The 17,546-nt window shown below is 42.1% G+C and overlaps 1 protein-coding gene across 2 annotated transcripts in view; it reads right to left on the reverse strand.

Moving 5' to 3' along the window:
* Positions 1–220: 220 nt before the first annotated feature.
* Positions 221–17,546, reverse strand: part of LOC119655472 (PX domain-containing protein kinase-like protein) — a 56,865-nt gene continuing 39,539 nt past the window's right edge. The window contains exons 3-10 of one of the 2 annotated variants that reach the window (XM_038061384.1): positions 16,544–16,943; positions 16,303–16,481; positions 16,004–16,243; positions 15,692–15,936; positions 15,547–15,627; positions 6,940–7,096; positions 6,751–6,873; positions 221–1,531 (exon numbers count right to left, since the gene is read on the reverse strand). In XM_038061384.1, the coding sequence (XP_037917312.1) occupies positions 1,530–1,531; positions 6,751–6,873; positions 6,940–7,096; positions 15,547–15,627; positions 15,692–15,936; positions 16,004–16,243; positions 16,303–16,481; positions 16,544–16,943 (1,427 nt within the window). In that variant the 3' untranslated portion in view covers positions 221–1,529. Of the gene's footprint in view, positions 1,532–6,360; positions 6,874–6,939; positions 7,097–15,546; positions 15,628–15,691; positions 15,937–16,003; positions 16,244–16,302; positions 16,482–16,543; positions 16,944–17,546 lie in introns of those variants that run through there. The other variant, XM_038061376.1, reaches the window with a different exon arrangement.

Below are 17,546 nucleotides of genomic sequence, written 5' to 3' on the forward strand. Positions count from 1 at the left end.
TCTTGTACCAGCTTTTTTGTCTAATATAATAAACTATGTAAACAATTATTTTTTAATAGTCTGTTGACTATCATATATTTGTTACGTAATTTTAGACATTTACATCTTTCAGATATTTTATTATATATTTTATATTATCATAGAACAACTTTTTACACATTTCATAATTTTTCTCTTGTATTTTTATGTATGTTGTATGTATATACGCTGTTTTCATTGATTTTCTATTACAATAGACACCATTTTTATTAATTTATTTATTAGAACACTAGTCGCTGAAATCAAACAGATTAACGAACCGAAATTCTGAAGTCAAACGTTTCTCATACGGTCTTAAAACAACTAACAAACAATTGTGCCAAAATCAATGAGATTCACATTTTTTTCTGTAAAATTTCATGACTGAAAATATGATATCACAAGTTTCGAAGTATTTTTTTAAAATTAGATGCGAAGAGAGAAGGAAAAAATGTCGAGCAGAGAAATATCGGTGTGGATATTTTCATTCTATTCTATTCTGAGTTTACTACTCGTTTCCATAAATGTTTTTTGTCACAAATCAGCTTTAATTTTATTCATGTCTTAATTGTAAACATTAAAAACTTTTGATAGAAATACTATATGTATGTATATATATATTTGAAATTAATATATATATATTTAAACATTTATCAAAATTTATGTTTTATATACTTTTCATTTTAGTTTAGAAAAACACATATTAAATCCCATTTTTCAGCTGCGTTTTTATTCCTTTAAAATAGCGGACTTTATACGTATTTATTTTTTATTATTTAGAAATTGTTTTTAGAAGAAATAAGGGTAAGTTGCAAGCGTTCATATCAGTTCAAGTTTGAAAACGTAAATATAGATACGATTTATACGACTGAATACCGTTTATAAAAATACTTTGAAAGAGTCACGATAGTATACCACAGAATAGATTTAGCAGTTTGAACATAAGTTTTGAGCTTCAGAAAAGTAATTTAGTTAGAGCCAATCTAATTGCTAACACGCTACTCATTACGAACTCAATCATAATTTAAGTATTTATGTATATTTTCATCGCTTAATTCCATTAGTAAATATTCCACTATTTAATACAGTTTATTTGTGAGATTGAAAGGAATAAAACTGACAGACTTTGGTTCGAAGGTCAACTTGAAATTTATTACATACGCGATTAGAAGTGGCTGCAGCTTTATATGGCACTCACTTTTGTGGTATTTTTATTAGTATAAGTAGAAAAGCATTTCAGTTCCTCATATTATTTAATTATATTGTCATAAAATATCAGCGAAGCATTTGAAGTTAATATCCAAAAAGATCTCAAGTCATGTTAGTCACAAATCAAAAAAAAACAAAACTGAAAAAAATGCACACCACATTTCCAAAAATATTCAAAATGTGTTAACAAAAAAACCAGTCGTGATTCAAGCCTTCATGAATTTCAAAAAATTGCAAAAGTAGTCTCAGCAGATACATCATCAATAAAAAGCGTGCTCGTCAGTTACCCAAGTTGAAATTTCTTCTGGAATGATAGATGAAAGGAGCCTCAGATGGCTTGAACAGGTAAGATTGATAGATCTTTTATGGACTGAGGAGTGAGTTGCACATAAAATGGCCGATTTGATAATCAAGTGAAGTTAGTTACAATTTTACTGTATCAAACCACCACCAGTTGGCGCTGTTGATGTCGGATAATGAAGTATAAATACAGTTTTGACCATCGTTGTGATAACAGTGAATAAAAAGGAAACAAGTCGGGAAACCGAAAAGTACTAACCAAGACCTTTCATTTGATACCCAACATGACTATATTCGGTGAAAAACAATTTTACACCCCCTTTTTGCATGTATGGGGATCCCTCCTTAACCTCAACGTAGAAAGATATCACTCGTCAGATATCAGACGGAAAAAAAATATGGCGAGAGCAATTAGAGTGCTCTCCAATAAATCGCAGCAGGAGGAACGAAATTTCAAGGGCAAGTCGAAATCTGTTGCCCCAACGGTGTCACAGGCGACCGAAGTCACACCTAATCGTATTGTAATCAACCTGCCACCAAACAAGAGAGAGATGTGGATCCTCTGGGAAGTCAGCAGGCGCCTAAGAGGGAAAAAGCCATATAAATAGTTCCGAAAAACGGAACTAAAAGCACCGAAGAGAGAAAGCAGGTCCCCGAAGTGCGAGCTCCGACAATCGACTCGACAAAATCCAAGGGGAATGAAAACTGTGGATGGCCAAGATAGTTAAGAAAAAGGCGAAGAAAAAGGCAAAAGTGCGAATCCGCCGAGAAGCGATTGTAATCTCTAGCAATGGAAGTTTGTCTAAGCAGAGATACTGAAAAAGGTCAAAGCTGACCCCGACCTAAAAGATCTTGGCGGAAATGTCAGCAATATTCGAAGGACCCAAAAGGGTGACCTCATGTTTGAGCTGAAAAAAAAAACAGCTTGGGGAAAACTGATGGCTTACGAACTCAGGTTAAGAACTCACTTGGGGAGAATGTCACAGTACGGACCCGAAAACATGAGGTCTATATACAGTGCAAGGGAGAAATTTGCACTGCCTTGATGGAACAGTTCAAGTTGGCGGAACTTGCCGAAGAGTCCATTGTGAGTTTGCGGAAAGTCTATGGCAATACTCAAATAGCCACATTGCGATTGCCAGTGGACGCAGCGCAGAAGTTATTGGCGGCCGGGAAGATTCGAATCTGATGGGTTGTTTGCCGTCTGAGAGAGCAGATTTCTTTAAAGAGGAGTTTCAACTGCCTCGCGTTTGGCCATTTCGCAAAGGCATACACAAGCGGCATTGATCGGTCTGATCGATGCAGAAGGTGTGGGGAGAAAGGCCATATTGCCAAAACGTGCAATAGGGACCCCAAATTCTTATTATGTGAAGGAAGTGAGGGACGGGATTACCGGCATATTGCCGGAAGTGCTAAATGCCCGGAATTTAGGAAAGCGCTAACTTCAATGAAAAAATGAGATTTATTCAAATAAACCTCAATCATTGTAGGGTCGCTCAAGATTTACTCGAGCCGACCATCTACGAATCCGAGGTGGAAATTTCCATCATTAGCGAACCCTATAGAAACCGTCATGGTGGCGTATGGGTTACAGATTCCACTGGTGGAGCGGCGATATGGGCATGCGGTCGATAAGCCTTACAATGTACTGAATCAGACATACAGCGGTTTGTGTGGGCGAAAATAAACGGGGTGTATGTGTACAGCTGTTACGCCCCACCAAGCCTGACACTGCCCCAATTCGAGGAAATGCTTGACAGTCTTGTTCTCCACGCAAGGGGTCGTAGTCCCAGGGTGATTGCTGGTGACTTCAATGCTTGGGCCCGTGAGTGGGATAGCAGAGAGGCAAATGCAAGGGACCGCAGTCTATTAGACGCTTTTGCACAATTGGATATCATTCTGGCCAACGAAGGATATGTAAACACCTTCCAGAAAGGGAGGTCTACCTCAATTGTAGACCTAACTTTTGTCAACCCTGCACTGGCACGTGGTATGTTTTGGTGCGTCAGCAAACACTACACCCACAGCGATCACCATCTTCTTTGGGCTATGGGTGGAGTCACCGGGCATAAGACCATCATGCCCGAAACCGAGAAAGATGTCAGGCTGGTCCGATAAAGCTCTAGATGAGCAGACCTTCATGGAGGTGTGGTTAGACCAACCTAATAAAGCAGGCGCCTCTACGGAAAGAGATGTCCATGTGACGCAATGCATGCCCAAGGTTGTGACGCGTCCAACGTTCTTAATCTTCCCCTTCCGGAGGGAGCCAAGGTGGTGGGCTACGCCGATGATATAGCGCTGTGTGTAGTGAGTTTGATCCTGCTCTATGCAGCTCCAGTTTGGGGAAAAGCATTGCAGGTTGCATTTAACGATAACAAACTGAGTTCAGTGTACAGAAGAACAGCCCTAAGGGTGTGCTCGGCATTCATGACTCTCTCAGATGATCCAGCATTCGTCATCTCTGGAATGATGCCCAGTGAATCTTGGCAGATGAGATGACGAATATATATAATGCGAAGTCTATCTCTCCTTTATCGCAGGCGAAAAACGCCGAAAGGGAGAGATCTCTAAATAGATGGCAAGAGCATTGGGAACGCTCGAGAAAGGGTCGGTGGACACACAGGCATCCCTGCCATCAAGGAGTGGTTGGAGAGACGGTGAAATTAATTATAATCTTACTCAGTTTCTCACGGGGCATGGAGGATATCGCCAGTACCTGTTGAGGTTTAAACTAGATACCTCACCCGATTGTCCAAACTGCAATGGAGTCCCAGAGGACCCAGAGCATGTATTCTTTCACTGTTCAAGGTTTGTCAAGGAAAAGAAGAACCTAGAGGAGACTCTAGGAGAGGTGCTCGTACCAGAGAATCTGGTGCGAAGAACGTTAGCATGTCAGGAAGACTGGGATGCGATCAACTCCATGGTCGTATCTATCTAGAGCAAACTGCGTAGAGATGAAAGGCGACCAAGCTAAAATGAGCTGACTCCGCCCCGTGATGTAATACCGTACGGTGGTTCCACGGGGCTTGGGGGGAGTCGGGGGTGGTTTTAGTGGGTAAGAATCCCACACGTTGGCGTGTCCAGTGTCTTTTGAAGATTTCCACCTCCTCAAAACAAAAAAAAAAAACAGGCAGAGACAGATAGACATACATCGAACCGATTTTAATAAGGTTTTGTTTTGCAAACAAAACCTTAAAAAGGATGGAAAAGAGCCAAGAACATACACTTTTTCTGTATGAGTTCAAACTCGGTCATAAAGCAGCGAAGGCGACCAGGAACATTACCAGCGCATTTGGAGCTGATACGATAAGCGAACTAACCACACGGCGGTGGTTTGAAAAATTCCGGTCAGGCGTTCAAAGTGAGCCACGTAGACATCCAGGACCATCGATTAACAACGACGAGCTGCGTTTGCTAAACGAATTCGACACACGTCAATCTATGAGAGACATTGCAGAGAAACTGGGCGAACACTGTTCCACAGTTTCCCAGCACTTGCAACAACTTATAAAGGTGAAAAAGCTCATCAAATGGGTTCCGCATGCCCTTATGGAGCAGAACATTGCGCTTTGAATGGAAATTTGCAGTTCTTTACTCTCCCGCAACAAAAACGCTCCCTTTTTGCACTGAATAGTGACATGTGATGAAAAGTGGCTATTATACAACAATCGGCGCCGATCAACACAATGGCTAGATGCTAATGAGCCATCGAAGTATATGCTGAAACTGATCCTCCATCCGAAGAAGGTAATGGTGACTGTTTGGCAGTCTACAGCTGGAGTTATCCACTATTCTTTTTTAACACCTGGAGAAACAATAAATGCACAGAAATACTGTGCCCAACCCGAGGAAATGGATCAAAAATTGAGTATTCGACAGCCGAGATTAATCAACAGAGATGGTGTGATACTCCTTCACGACAATGCACGACTTCATGTATCCAGAACAACGATTCAAAAGTTGAACGAATTGCAGTAGGACTCTGCCTCATCCACCATATTCACCGGACCTTTCGCCAATCGACAACCACGGAAAACAATTTAGGGACGACGAGGCTGTCAAAATTGCCTTCGACGAATTTATCAACACCCGACAGTTGGACTTCTACGAAACTGGCATACATGCTCTTGAATCTCGCTGGGAGAAGTGTTGTGAATCGACTGGCACCTATTTTGATTAAATAAATAATTTTTTGTAAGCTTTACAGTCGTTTCAAATTTTAGTACCAAATCGGCCATTTCATGTGCAACAACTTAATAGTTGGAATTTTAAATTTCCATTTTAGAGGAAACTGAATTTCAAAGGAACTTCCGGGAAAAATTTAAGAGCTTTCGGTTATGGTAAAATTGTTGGGTGTGGTGCATGAAACAGAAGACAAGTCGTCGTGGTGTTTTCACGACATACCAAGATAAGAAACAAAGCCAAATGAAAGATGTGCATCGATTTTAAAACATCAATCGCTTAAGTCTTGAAGCATATTCGATATCGCGTGCATACACTGGTAAGAGAGCTGAGATAACGTGTATGAAAATGTTAATAATGTTCTTACTTTCCATCCACAATAATTAAATGGATTTTACATTACTTATTGATTATTTAAATACTTGTGAGTTGTATCATCTACCACATTTTGCATGCATCATTCTCCTCTTCTTCGACTACAGTTATTATCGGAAATACTATATTATATTGTATGTAACTTTTTTCAATGCCCAAGTAGGTAAAAATTACGAGAACAGAACGAATTTGAACCAAAACCGATTGCTTTATGGTAGAGGAAAAAGTCCCAATTATGTTAACGTCATTTGAATTAAAATTCGAATTGCATCCCAATTTTTTATAAAATAAACCCTTACAGCACCCTTTAATGTACCATAATTTGCGACGTGTTCCAATCCTTCTCGCATGCATTCCTAATTCGCCAGTATGTCGCGATTAAAGCTTTCCCTTTCGTTTGTCTTTGCCTCCCATTTATATATTTGCTTTTTTTTAAGTGTCATTATTGGTCCATGAGATTTATATTTAAAAATATTCAACATAAAATTAACATTTTTCTTTTTCTAGTCACTCACAAAAAAGACGCATTGTTCATGTATGAAATTCTACAGCTAACATTGTTACAGAAATACTTGTTTAGAGTATTCAAGAGACGGTGTTTGAACGAAATCATGATTGTTCAATCATTCGAACGAACTTTACGTAGAGAACCACGATTAAACTTACAAATAGATTCCAGTAGAGCAGAACGTTCGCAATCAGTCTCTTCTATAGAAGTGGATATTCCAGTACCAACAGTCGATTCCAAAGGGTTAGTTGGTGGCGGTGGTGGGGGTGGTAATGGAGATGCTACCGAAATAAAAGACAAAGTGAGATATTTCTTAGATTTTTACGTCTCGTATTATTGTTTCTTACCACTCTGAACAGAAGGCGCAGGTGTTGTTTCGTTTGACATGTTTACGCTTATCACACTGTCCGTACGGTTGATAGGACTTGCACTTGGACCACCTGAACCATTGTGTAGTTGCAGCGAGTTTTGTTGACGAAGTTTGGCTTGTTTGTGTTCCATTTTCTGCAAAAAAAAGGTTGCGATATTAAATATAAATATATACTTCGTAGCACCTGCCTCCAAAATAACATTGAAAGCTATTTTATTTCCTTACTAATAATAATTCGCTCTGTGAGTTGAAGCTTAAAAATACACTCACTCACTCCTTGCAAACGTTATTGCTACCGACACGCCAACAATGCCTCGGACTGACTTCACGCCAAAGATCTGTGGCTATTGAAAACGGATTATGATTCGTTTCTGGAATGTGCGCATGGTCCTTGACAAGGGTAGCCAGTCTTCAGAATGCTCGCTTTCTTCAACTCAAGCGAGAATTACAACGATATGAGCTGAATATCCTGGACATGAGCGTTTCGCCACACTAATGGCAATGTGCTTTTCTACTCTAGAAAGCCGAGTGGTAGTAGACCCGAATTCGGTGTCATGTTGTTTCTGACTGCTACTTCAAAGCGCGCTCTCTGATTTCCGATATAGTGGAGAAGGATACTTTCTACGATCAATTACACGCAGTTCAGGAGAGGCTTTCTAAAGGACACTTTGATTGTGATGGGTGATCTGAATGCCAAGGTGGGCTCTGCTAACACCTTGCTAGGATATGTGATGGGGGAAAACGATCTTGGCGACCATAATGATAACGATGCGAGGTTTGGGGGTTTCTGCTGCTTTCACCGCTTCATTATTCACCATCATCAACGGCGCGACAAGCGTTATCCGGTCTATACCTGCCTTAAGAAAGAACTCCAGATATCCCAGTTTCGCGCCGAGGTCCACCAATTCGATATCCCTAAAAGCTGTCTGACGTCCTGACCTACGCCATCGCTCCATCTCAGGCAGGGTCTGCCTCGTCTTCTTTTTCTACCATAGATATTGCCCTTATAGATATTCCGGGCTGGATCATCCTCATCCATATGGATTAAGTGACCGTAACCTATTGAGCCGCATTTTATCCACAACCGGACAGTCATGGCATCGCTCATAGATTTCGTCGTTATGTAAGCTACGGAATCGTCCATCCTCATGTAGGGGGGCAAAAAATCTTCGTAGGATTCTTCTCTCGAACGCGGCGAAGAGTTCGCAATTTTTCTTGCTAAGAACCCAAGTCTCCGAGGAATACATGAGGACTGGCAAGATCATTGTCTTGTACAGTAAGAGCTTTGACCCTATGGTGAGACGTTTCGAGCGAAATAATTTTCATTATTGGTGGCACATTATTCGAGCGCAGAGTGTGCCATAAGATCAGTTGAGATTCAACTGGCCGACACTATACGAGCATCCAGATTGACCACTTTGCGATCAGCAAACAGGTGGGAAATGGGACGATAATTCTTGGCAAGCATACGATCGCCACTTTTGTGAATGGGGATGATGAGAGCCTCTTTCCACAATCCGAGAAAATTATTCTCTTCTGGGCTTTTGTTGAAAATAGGGCATAGGGGAAGAGAGGTTTGAAAGACCATCTTAGTCAGGGTCGACATTGGCATCAAGTTTGCCAATAAGATACTTGACAAGAAAAGGAGTAACGAGGGGAATGGTAGGCTACATCTACTAGCGGGAGGGAAGAGAAGGGAGGAGATGGAACATAGACTGAAGAAAAGTAGCGGCAGAGTGGAGTTAGTTGAGGAACCAGAGAATTTAACGAAAGGAGAGGATAACTGGGCAGAATAGCAGGAGTTGCGAATGTGGGACTAGAAAGGTTTGAGGTTTCCGCGCTTCAGTGAGTCTTCAACATTGGTCAGATATTCGTTTCTCGACTTACGCATTAACGATTTGACCGAGAATGCAGAGTTTTTTAAAAAAACTAAACCAGCATAGGTTTCAGAAGGCAGGAACTTATTGCTCGCAGTGCGTTTATGACGAAATTTTTCGTGGACTTCAGTGGTGAACCAGGCAGGATAAGAGCGCAAGCGCTTAGGAGTAGAGGAGTAGTAACAGGGAAGATCAGATAAAGTGTGTGAAATAATAAATACCGGTATTTGCAAATAATAAAATACCGGTATTTTCAAGAATAAATATCTACATTAACGAAAAAGAAACAACAATTTTTTTATTATTTCAGATAATTAATCGTTGGAAACACCGCATTATTACACTCAGACAGATAAAGTGGTATAGAAGGTGTTGAGTACTTGGTCACACGTTAATGGAGAGAGGAAGGGAACCCCGTGGATTACCTTTAGGACTCCAGTTCGCCTTAAAAAAGTTAAACTTGGTAAGCTTACGCGCGACAGGGGAGTGAAGTCAGGATATCTGAGCATCGAACTCGGGGGCAAGATGATAGGCGTCAGGGGCAACATAAGAGGAGCATGAAGGGATTGAGAAAAAGCAACCTACAGGAAGACTGGAGAGAACAAGATCAAGAGTGCGATTTAAGTGATATCTGGAAAGTACTCATGAAAGCGAATGGAAAAAGGAAGGATAGGAGGAGGTATTGGAAAGGGAAAGTAAGCCAGGAATAGGCGGCCAGGAGAGCATATGAAGATTAAATTCGCCACAGAGGATGAAAGGAAGTGAACCGATTAGAATTTCTGATAATCTGTCGAAGAAATCCTCGTACAAGAAAGGGGGGCTGAAGCAGGGAAAATATACAGAGGATATGATAAACGGGCATAAGTTTAGAGAATTGACTCGTATGGTGACAGAATCGTAGCTAGGGGAGTAGGAGGAAAAGATGATTTCCGCACAGAAAAGGGACTTAAAAGCTATTAGGGCACCTCCGGTGGTTGTCTTGCCAACACAGTCTCTGTCACAACTTCTTCTTTTTCTTCAGCCTTTGTCCCGTTCACAAGCGGGGTCGGCTCGTCGTGATCGGCTTCGCCATTTGGCTCTATCGAATGCCTGATCTGGGTGCAATCTCGAGGCTTTCAAATCCCCATCCAGCGTATCAAGCCACCGTTGCTTAGGTCTGCCCTTTGGTCGTTTACCATCGACTTCGATGTTCAGACCAATCTTGGCAAGTGAATTCTCGTTTGCACGAACTGCGTGACCATACCATCGAAGACGCCTCTCTCGCAACTTTTTCACGATCGGTGCAACCCCATAACGATCGCGGATATCCTCATTCCGGATGTGATCTAAACGTGTGACGCCACTAGTCCAACGTAGCATCTTCGTCTCCATTACCGCAAGACGCCGTTCATTGTCTTTTATGGTCGGCCAACACTCAGAACCATAGAGAGCGACTGGACGGACGACATTGCGATAAATTTTAGATTTGAGACGTTCGTTGATACGTCGATCACAAAGGACACCAGTTGTGGAACGCCACTTCATCCAGGTTGCATTAATGCGTGAAGCAATTTCATAACGCAGCTCTCCATTGGCTGATAGCGTTGACCCGAGGTATTTAAATCGCTCAGTTCGCTCACAGTGATTGTGCCTGTTTCATGGGGATCGGTCGTCAAAAATTCAGTTTTATTTAAATTCAATCTGAGACCGTGTTGCATGAGGCGATCATTCCATTTTTGAACAAGTTGCTCGAGATCATTTTTGCTATCAGATGCTAGGAAAACATCATCTGCATAAAGCAGTGTGTAGGGCGCTGGACGTTGGATATCCCGTGTGACGGTGTCCATAACAAGGACAAAGAGGAGTGGTGAGAGGGCACTTCCTTGATGAACTCCAACGGAGACACGAAGCGGTTTTGATACACCCGCCATACTTCGAACTTTACTTTTCGGATCGTGGTAGAGCAATTGAACCTAGCGCACGAGTTCTTCTGGCACTAAGTGTTGTCGTAAAGCATACCAGATGAGTTCGTGTGGTACACGGTCAAACGCTTTCTCTAGATCCAGAAAGGCAATGTAAAGAGTGCGATGCTTCTCAGGGTGTTTCTCCATGAGTAACCGCGCAGCGTATATTGCGTCAGTAGTGCCGCAGTTCTTGACATATCCGGCTTGATTCACGGTTATTTCAACGATTTCGCGAATACGGTTGTCAAGAATGCGTTCAAAAATCTTCATAGTATGGGAAAGTAACCGGATCTGCTGCTGGGCTACCTTTCTTTTTCCATATTGGAACAGTGGTACTTTCTTGCCAGTCAGATGGTGTTCTTCCTTCCCCGGTTAAAGAATTCACTGAGCCACAGTGTTGGGTCCCAGCTCTTCGCTTTCCAGAGCTCAGATGCGATGTCGTCAGGTCCTGTTGCTTTCCCCGATTTCATTTGTTTTATTGCCTCCTCGACTTCAGTTGCGCTGACTGGTGAAACTGCTCCAAATGTCGGCAATGATTGTGGAAGTGGAGGATGAGCAAATTCTTCAGTTGAAATCTGTTCGAAGTATTCTCGCCATCTATCCGTTGCGGCTCGACGGTTGGTAAGCAAAGTACCGTTCTTGTCATTAACACAACAGAAGTGTTCGATATCCTGTTCATCACGGCTTTTAGCAAGTCGATACAGATCTCTCTCGCCATCCCGAGTGTCCAGTCTATCGTAAAGATTTTTGAAATGGTTCGCTCGGGTGACAGCGACCGCTTTCTTTGCTTCCCGGTTGGCATTCTTATAAATTTGCCAATTAGCAGACGTTTTATCGTCGAGAAATTTGTGGTAGAGGCGTTTCTTTTCACGGACCTTCATTTCAACATCATCATTCCAAAGCCAAGTATCTCGGTTGATGTACCGCTTACCCGGGTTGGTGACCCCGAGGGTTGCAGAGGCCGCTTTGTGGATCGTGTCTTTCATTTGGTTCCATGATTCTTCCACATTCGTAATGGTTGGCAATCGTATGAGTGAGACCGTTTCTTCTTTCTTCTCACCAAATTGCCACCATTTAATGCGCGGCGGGCCAGTGCGTTCCTCACGCTGTTTTATCGGTGGCTTAATTCGCAAGACAGCAATCAACGGCCGATGTTGAGGTGCGATGGTCTCATAGGGAACGACTTTGCAATCAGTGACAGTGGTAAAATGTTGGCGTCTTACGAGGATATAGTCGATTTGCGTTTTACTGTTCCCACTATAAAATGTAGGAAGATGGGACAATCGTTTGATGAACCATGTATTCATAAGTACAAGGTCATGGGTGTCCGCAAAATCGATTATACGCTCGCCACCTTCATTGCGCGCTCCGAACCCCTTTCCCCCATGGCACCTGTTACCGTCTGCCTTTTCACCCACATGACCATTAAGGTCGCCGGCAATGATTATGTAATCGTCAGCAGGCACGTGACAAGTCTTTTCATCGAGAAGTTGCTAGAAGGCATCTTTCTCGGCATCTGGTCGGCCTGTCTGTGGTGCATACGCGGTGAAGAAGTGAATAGTGCGATCAGCTGATATAATGGTGAGCTTCATCAGCCGATCATCAAATCGTTCGACTTCTTTAATGGCATCACGGAAACCCTCTGAGATGGCAATGCCAACACCATATTGAGTGTGTGGGTTACCAAAATAGAGAAGTTTGTAGCCATTTTTACCGCGTTCGCGTTCAATGTCGCAGCTTTTGGAACCAGACCATCGGGTTTCTTGCAGAGCGCAGATGTCAATGCACCTTCTCCGAAGGGCTCTTGCGAGTTCCTCGGTCTTTCCAGTTAGGGTACCAACATTTAGCGTGCAGACACGTATTTGTTTTGTTCGTTGTGTGCGGACTAACTTGCTTACGTCCTGACGCCGTCCATGTGTCAAGAACCCTTGCCCATTTCTCGACAGGACCGGGGCCCGTCCTGCCGCGTCGACTGAGGTGGACGCCCTAGCATTTCTCCGACGCCTGTGACTTAATCTAAAATCCTGTCATTCAACCAAGTTTCAGAGATGCGGATGACGTGATGTTGGAATGCTAAAGCAGACAGTTTGAAACTCGACAGCTTGGTCCTTAGACCCCGTACATTTTGATAAAACAATGTAAAGTTGTGAAAATCATTTGAGTTCGGCGAGGCAGCCGGGTGGACCGGAAATTTTTCTCGATGCTTAGTCCATTGGTGGCAGTGGGATTTGTATCGTGATTTGACGTCGGATACCAGTCGTCTCCGCTGTGAATAAGCACCTGAGTCACATTAGGGTAATAATTTCGGGCGAGCGCAATGCTGACCACAGGGTACTATAATCCTGTAGTATACCGTTACGGTCTTGAATGAAATGCTGTAAAACACTTCAAGGCCCTGATCCAATTGGATTGTTGCGCCAACGATTATTATTATTATTTCTCTGATAAAGCTTGACGCAGCGGCGTCTCAGAAACCGAGACTACGTTTGCGTTCGATAAAGCAGCAGATTGAGAAAGCAGATTAGATGATGACTTTGAGACTGCATGTTAAATCGATGCTACACCGATAAATAACGTTCGGTGAGAATTTTGCGCGAATGTCTACGAACGCAGAGGGAATCCCCAAACATTTCGTACCAATCCCCAGTCACTCAACAACTCCGATCTGCCACGTATCATCGTATCATGCTTTCGTTGTGGCAGAGACTAAGCTGCACTTTGGAAGTCACCAAACGGAAGTGCCATGATAATTGCTAAATCCCCTTTCCATACTTAAAACATCTTTCCCTCCTCCTCTTCCACCGTTACCGCACGGATAATTACGCCAAAGACATGCCCCTTAGGGATTATTTTTTCGACAGATTATCAAAAATTCTAACCGTGTTGTTCCCCCTTTGTTCCTTTCATTTTGTGTAGGGACTTTAACTTTCGTATGCTTTCCTGGGCTCTATTCAAAGCCTTCGTTCCCTACCCAATACCTCGTCGCACCATTCCTTTCCTTCATCCACTTTCATGAACTCTTGTGCTTGGCTCCAATTCAACCTTTCCAAAAATCACTTAAATCGTACTATTAATTTTGTTTTCTCCAACCTTCCTTTCATGCCCTTCTTATGTTGCTTCCGACGTCTATCATCCGGCTATCGAGTTTGATCCAGACTTCTGGAAATCATGCTGACTTCACTTTCTTCAAAACTTTAATACTAACGGCCAGAAAGGAATATCTAGCCAGTGTTGAAGCCTCACTGGAACGTGAAAACCTAGAAACATTCTGGTCTCGCATTTGCAACTTCCGCAAACCCGCCCAGCTCTCTACTCATTTCTCCAAATTCGGTGGCTTCTGTGCTAACTACCCCTAATATTTTGTGATTTACCCTGGCGCTACTTTTTCCCAGTCTATGTTCTCTCGACTCCCTTTTCTCTTTATCAACGATCTTCCCCCCACCTTACTTCTCCCTGCTTGCTCTATGCCAACGACGTTAAGCTGTTTTCCGCGCCGTCTATGATCTGTGACTCCCTTCAATCAAACCTAGACAGATTCGCTGACGTGCTACTAATGGGTTGGCGCTAGACGTCAGAAACTGCCCCTTTATGTGCGCTCACATTCTCCTCGTGCTCTCTTGACAAATATTCCTTATCGAAACAAAACCAAATGCAGTGACTTTCGACAATAGGCTCCGCTTCGACACCCACTGCCTCGAAGTCACGAATCGGGCTGCAAAATTGTCGGGCTTTCTACTAGGCTTTTTCTCCGATTTTGACTCCGTCCAACTCTCCTTAACTCTCTTCAATTCCCTCGTTAGAGGTATCCTTGAGTACTGCTCCGTGATCTTGTCACCCTCCCGTAACTGTGATTATCTTGCCCTAGATAAAGGCCAATGGAAATTCATCCGCTCCTCCTTCTTCCCGTGTGGACTACCCCTTTCGTCTCCGCTCTCTTAACCTCCCCTTCCATCAACAACGTAGAAGTTATCTCCATTTATGTACATTTTTCAAAGTTTCCACGGGTCTGATGGAATGATCCGTCTACAGCAAAGACGCTACACGAAAAAGAGCCGCTCAAAATTGGGCTACAAAGGCCCGTTGAGTTCGATGAAGAACGATTGAATCACAGAGAGACGATGTTGTGTGCGTGGTGGGGCTGGGAAGGCTTAACCCACTACAAACTACTCGATTGGAACAAAACAATGAATACGAAGCTTTACGTTCAGCAAATGCGAAGACTGGCATAGGTAAAGCCATGCAGCAAAATCGGCCTCATCAACATCAAAGGGTCAACGTCCAGTACTTTCTTTTATTCGATTACTTGAAATACTGGCTACCAAACCACTCCAAATTAACTTGTACATAAAAAAATTTGATTCGCCAATAAAATACCTACAATAGACGAATTTCTCTACTCGGTTTCCATTTACAGTTCTGCCCTATTCGCTGCATCAAGCCAAGGTCCGGGCAAATGACGAAAAACTCTGATTTAAAGAAACACAGCATTCTATGTGTCAATTCAGCAGACCAATGCATTTTCCAATCGGTATTTATGGTTTAAGCAATGGTTTTCCCAGCACTGCAGCTTGATTTTGCATGACTCATAAATACAGTTGAAATTTTCTCTATTATTTGCCCAAAAAATGTTAAAATTGAGCTAAACCCATTCCAACTTTTAATAAAACAAAAGATTGGCAAGCGGAATGTTAATTTAAACAAAACAATTATTTAGATTGCCTTGAGAACCCTAAACAGTTATTCATTTTATAAAACTTCACTTACAGCTTTCTGTTTTGATTTCTTCTTCTCCTCTTCAGAGCTCATCATTTCCTGGACCCTAACAAGCCTCTTCTGGTTCTTGACCTATTGAAAATACACAAACAAATGAATTAATCAGCCAAAAACTTGCCTCTCAAACAATACTCACCGATTTCTGCTCTTCCCGTAATCGATGTTCAGATTTCTGCATAGCAATTCTGATTTGTTCTTTGGCATTCATAGATAACTTAAAGTGGGGCTTACTATTCGCAGCACTATCCAAACCGTGCGTATTTAACGATTCGCTAAGACTAGAAGCATATTCTTGAAAAAATCGATGCTCAGCGAGTTGGTCTAAAGTAGGCAGAGCTGATTTACATGCTTCCTTGGAAAGAATCATTTCTAGCAGATTTTCTGAAAAAAAAAACAATGCAACATTCAAATCAGGTCCTATGTTAAATAAATGTTCTCAAAAACTTACTTAGAGCTTCTGGACAGTCTGTTATTTGTCGTGCAACCGACTCTTGCAGTGGATAACCCATGCTCATCTCAAATAATACGTGACCGAAGCAATACACATCAATTGTTTCGGGTGTATGAATTTTACTATGTTGTACGAAAAACGGCCGGTAAAATGCTGGCACACCTAATATGATGTTCTCCACGTCTAAAAGCCGAACCGTATCGTCTATAATCACAATATTACCGGAATGTAAATGACCTGAAATATAAAGAACGATTTGGTTAGATTAGTTTGCGATAAACTGAAATAAATCCTACCATATGGCATCCCTTTCGAATGTAGAAACCTCAAAGCCTCAAGTATTTGACGCCCATACGTTGCAACTTGTCGCAGTGATAATGCTGTTCGACCTTTTGGGTTTCCATACTTGTTCAGAAACGGTTTCTTTGGTGTGGACATGCATAGAATATCCTTCAAGGTCCCTTGTTGATGAAATCTGAAATTTAAGAACATATAGAGGCTACATCTAGCACTTCTTCTCGCACTTCTCTTATTTACTTCCGAATCACTAACGCTCCATTCTCATTACACGCACTATACTGTAAAGGCTCAATATATGGATGCTGCAAGCCTGCTAAACTTTTGAAAATGCTATGCATTTCCTTGTCATCGATGTATTTATCTGGACCATATTCAGTCCATGATAGAACCAGTTCACAGCTACTGCTCTGGCTGGAGCCGCCATCACTGGATCCATTGGATGATTGTTGATGATGTTGCTTATTATGTGTTTGCGAACTTGATTTTATTAAATGTTTTCCGCCTGATTGTCCTTGCGATTTAGTAAGGACTTTGAAATAATGTTTACGTATTCGCCATCCGATAAGACCCATCGATTGTCCTAGAATATAGAGCCCTTCGGTACGTAGACATAATGACGCACTTTGTTGAGCTTGGTCTGAAACGAAATCAAAGGATATTGTTTTAATGTGGAATTTTCTAGAAATTATAGTGGGGTCCCCCTGGCATTCCGATTAAAACGTCCATGAGTATCTGACTAGTACAACAACGAAGTTCTTCGGTCGAAACTCTACCGGCCCTGAGTATCCCAAAAACACGACGCAAACAAGTGCTGACTAGATCTTGCAAATGCGATTCGGCCACGTTCGGATGCTGTTACAATACAGAGATATCGAAAGCACGAGGTACCCTTAACTGAATGTTGGTGAAATAGCTACATTTTCAAGTTTAGGTAGCGGAGGTAACTAAGCACTTTCAATCCGTCTAGTGCCATAAAATACGGTGCTGCCGTCAGTATAAACAACGCTTCAGGACTATATAAACGGTTCAAGGTCTTCGATGTTCTACAAATTGATATAAATAAGGAGAGTGCGATCAGCAATCAGACAAAGAACATTAATATTTTGCTCCAATCCAACAGGTGTCACTTGTTTCAGAATAATCCGAAGGGTATTAACTTAGTCAGATTTCTTAAATGCGTTCCAGGATTATTTTAGCTAATGCCTTCTCAACATCAAGATCCTGGGAGTTAACGTGAATA

Source organism: Hermetia illucens, chromosome 1, assembly GCF_905115235.1.
Source record: "Hermetia illucens chromosome 1, iHerIll2.2.curated.20191125, whole genome shotgun sequence".
Taxonomy (NCBI): Eukaryota; Metazoa; Arthropoda; class Insecta; order Diptera; family Stratiomyidae; genus Hermetia; species Hermetia illucens.